The sequence below is a fragment of the Acanthisitta chloris genome, unplaced genomic scaffold (assembly GCF_000695815.1).
Source record: "Acanthisitta chloris isolate BGI_N310 unplaced genomic scaffold, ASM69581v1 C16603800, whole genome shotgun sequence".
Lineage (NCBI taxonomy): Eukaryota > Metazoa > Chordata > Aves > Passeriformes > Acanthisittidae > Acanthisitta > Acanthisitta chloris.
Genome location: NW_008702916.1, coordinates 1 through 1,435, shown reverse-complemented (window position 1 = coordinate 1,435; position 1,435 = coordinate 1). Strand labels below are relative to the sequence as shown.

Sequence of the window (1,435 nt, the reverse complement as noted above, 5' to 3'; positions counted from 1 at the left end):
TTAGCTTCTTACTCAACCAGTATTTTGCAAGAGTTAATACACACAGAAGCCATCTCAAGCCACAGCTCATAGCTTCAACATCAGATGGAAACAGTCATTGCAGCATCTCAGGTAGTCAGACAAGTCACACAGTACCTGCTCACTAGTGCATGTTTAGGGGAGTCACTGCCACCAGGCAATACCACTTGTTTAATTCTATAGAAGACCACCCAGAAACTGAAATCAACCCTATCTGCAGAGTTCAGAGACATGGACTCACTTCCTGTTTGCTCATCCAGTTGTCAACTTGTTCTGTATCTCTGTAGAAGAGCTGCAGGTCCATGCACTGCTCGTACTGCTGTCTGCGGAGCTCCCACAGCTCCAGCAAGGCAGATCTTTCACCTGAGAGGACTGTCAGCTGCAGAGTGGGAAGAGGAATATACAGCAATTATATTTAACAGTCTGCTTCCCTTCCATCTCAATGTAAAATCAAGTTGTGACTCTTCTAGAGTGGTTAACACTGGACTGAAAACGACCTCCTGTGTAAAGAGTCAAACCTCCTGTTACTGACACCATCATCCTTTTAAGTTAAGGGACATGGAAGACAAAACTCTTGTAGGAGCTCTTGCTCTCAGCTTACCTTTTCTTTAAGCTCATCAGAAGCATAGTGCCCTGCAGCAAGCAAAGCCTGGCCAGACTCATCAGCAGATTTGAAGCTGTCTTCGTGGGCATCAATTTCTCCCTATGAAAGGAGATGTGAATAAACTCTTGGCAAAATTCACCTTAGAATAGTGTAAGGATATGAAAACTGCTATTGCAAATAACACAGAAACAAGAGTCTGGACACCTTAGTGCTGAACATTCAACTATCTTTAAACACACTACACTTCACTAGAATGAAATGTGCTACCTTACAGATAAGGTAGGTATAAATTACGACTTAGAAATGAAACTAGAGGCTGATGTTAGCTGCATTCTTCCTGCTTACTTATAGCAGCTCCTCATGATGGAGAGCTAAAGCAGTCCTTAGTCCAACTGGCTGCTGTCAGATCTACTTTTTAATAAAATATTGTAAGCATTTTAAATACTTAGTAATTAGTATGTATCTACTATCTGAAAATAAAGCAAAACTATCAAACCAGGACAGCAATCTAGTACTGTGTTAGCTGCATGACCAATGCATTTCAGTGCTACAACACAGCAGTTCTGACTCAGCCTGTATCAGACACAAATCAGCTGCTGAAGTTGCTGACTGGATTTGGCTGTAGAACCACTATACCTTGTGTTCCTGATGTCTGTCTAGAAGGGCTTCAGCTCCAGCCACATCATTGGCAAGTTCATCAGCATTTATCAGAGCCTTCATCTCAGTCACCCAGCTGGTGAGGTCTCGGAAGTCGGCAAGAAAGCGCTGCAGTCTGAGGAAGAGAAAACAAAAATGGGGGTTGGGACTAGATGA

The 1,435-nt window shown here is 42.9% G+C and overlaps 1 protein-coding gene across 1 annotated transcript; it reads right to left on the bottom strand.

The window, feature by feature from the left end:
* Window positions 1–193: 193 nt before the first annotated feature.
* On the bottom strand, window positions 194–1,395 carry LOC103810414 (spectrin alpha chain, non-erythrocytic 1-like). Its single transcript, XM_009083309.1, has 3 exons — window positions 1,259–1,395; window positions 620–721; window positions 194–397 (listed from the first exon to the last, which is right to left on the bottom strand). Exons 1-3 carry the CDS (start codon window positions 1,340–1,342, stop codon window positions 242–244), a joined length of 342 nt encoding a protein of 113 aa, XP_009081557.1. The 5' UTR covers window positions 1,343–1,395; the 3' UTR covers window positions 194–241.
* Window positions 1,396–1,435: the final 40 nt, after the last annotated feature.

Coding starts and splice junctions, on each gene's coding strand:
- LOC103810414 (XM_009083309.1), bottom strand. CDS start 1,342: ATGAAGGCTCTGATAAATGCTGATGAACTTGCCAATGATGTGGCTGGA. Junction 722..1,258: donor ACAGACATCAGGAACACAAG/GTATAGTGGTTC, acceptor CTCCTTTCATAG/GGAGAAATTGATGCCCACGA. Junction 398..619: donor CTGATGAGCTTAAAGAAAAG/GTAAGCTGAGAG, acceptor CCCACTCTGCAG/CTGACAGTCCTCTCAGGTGA.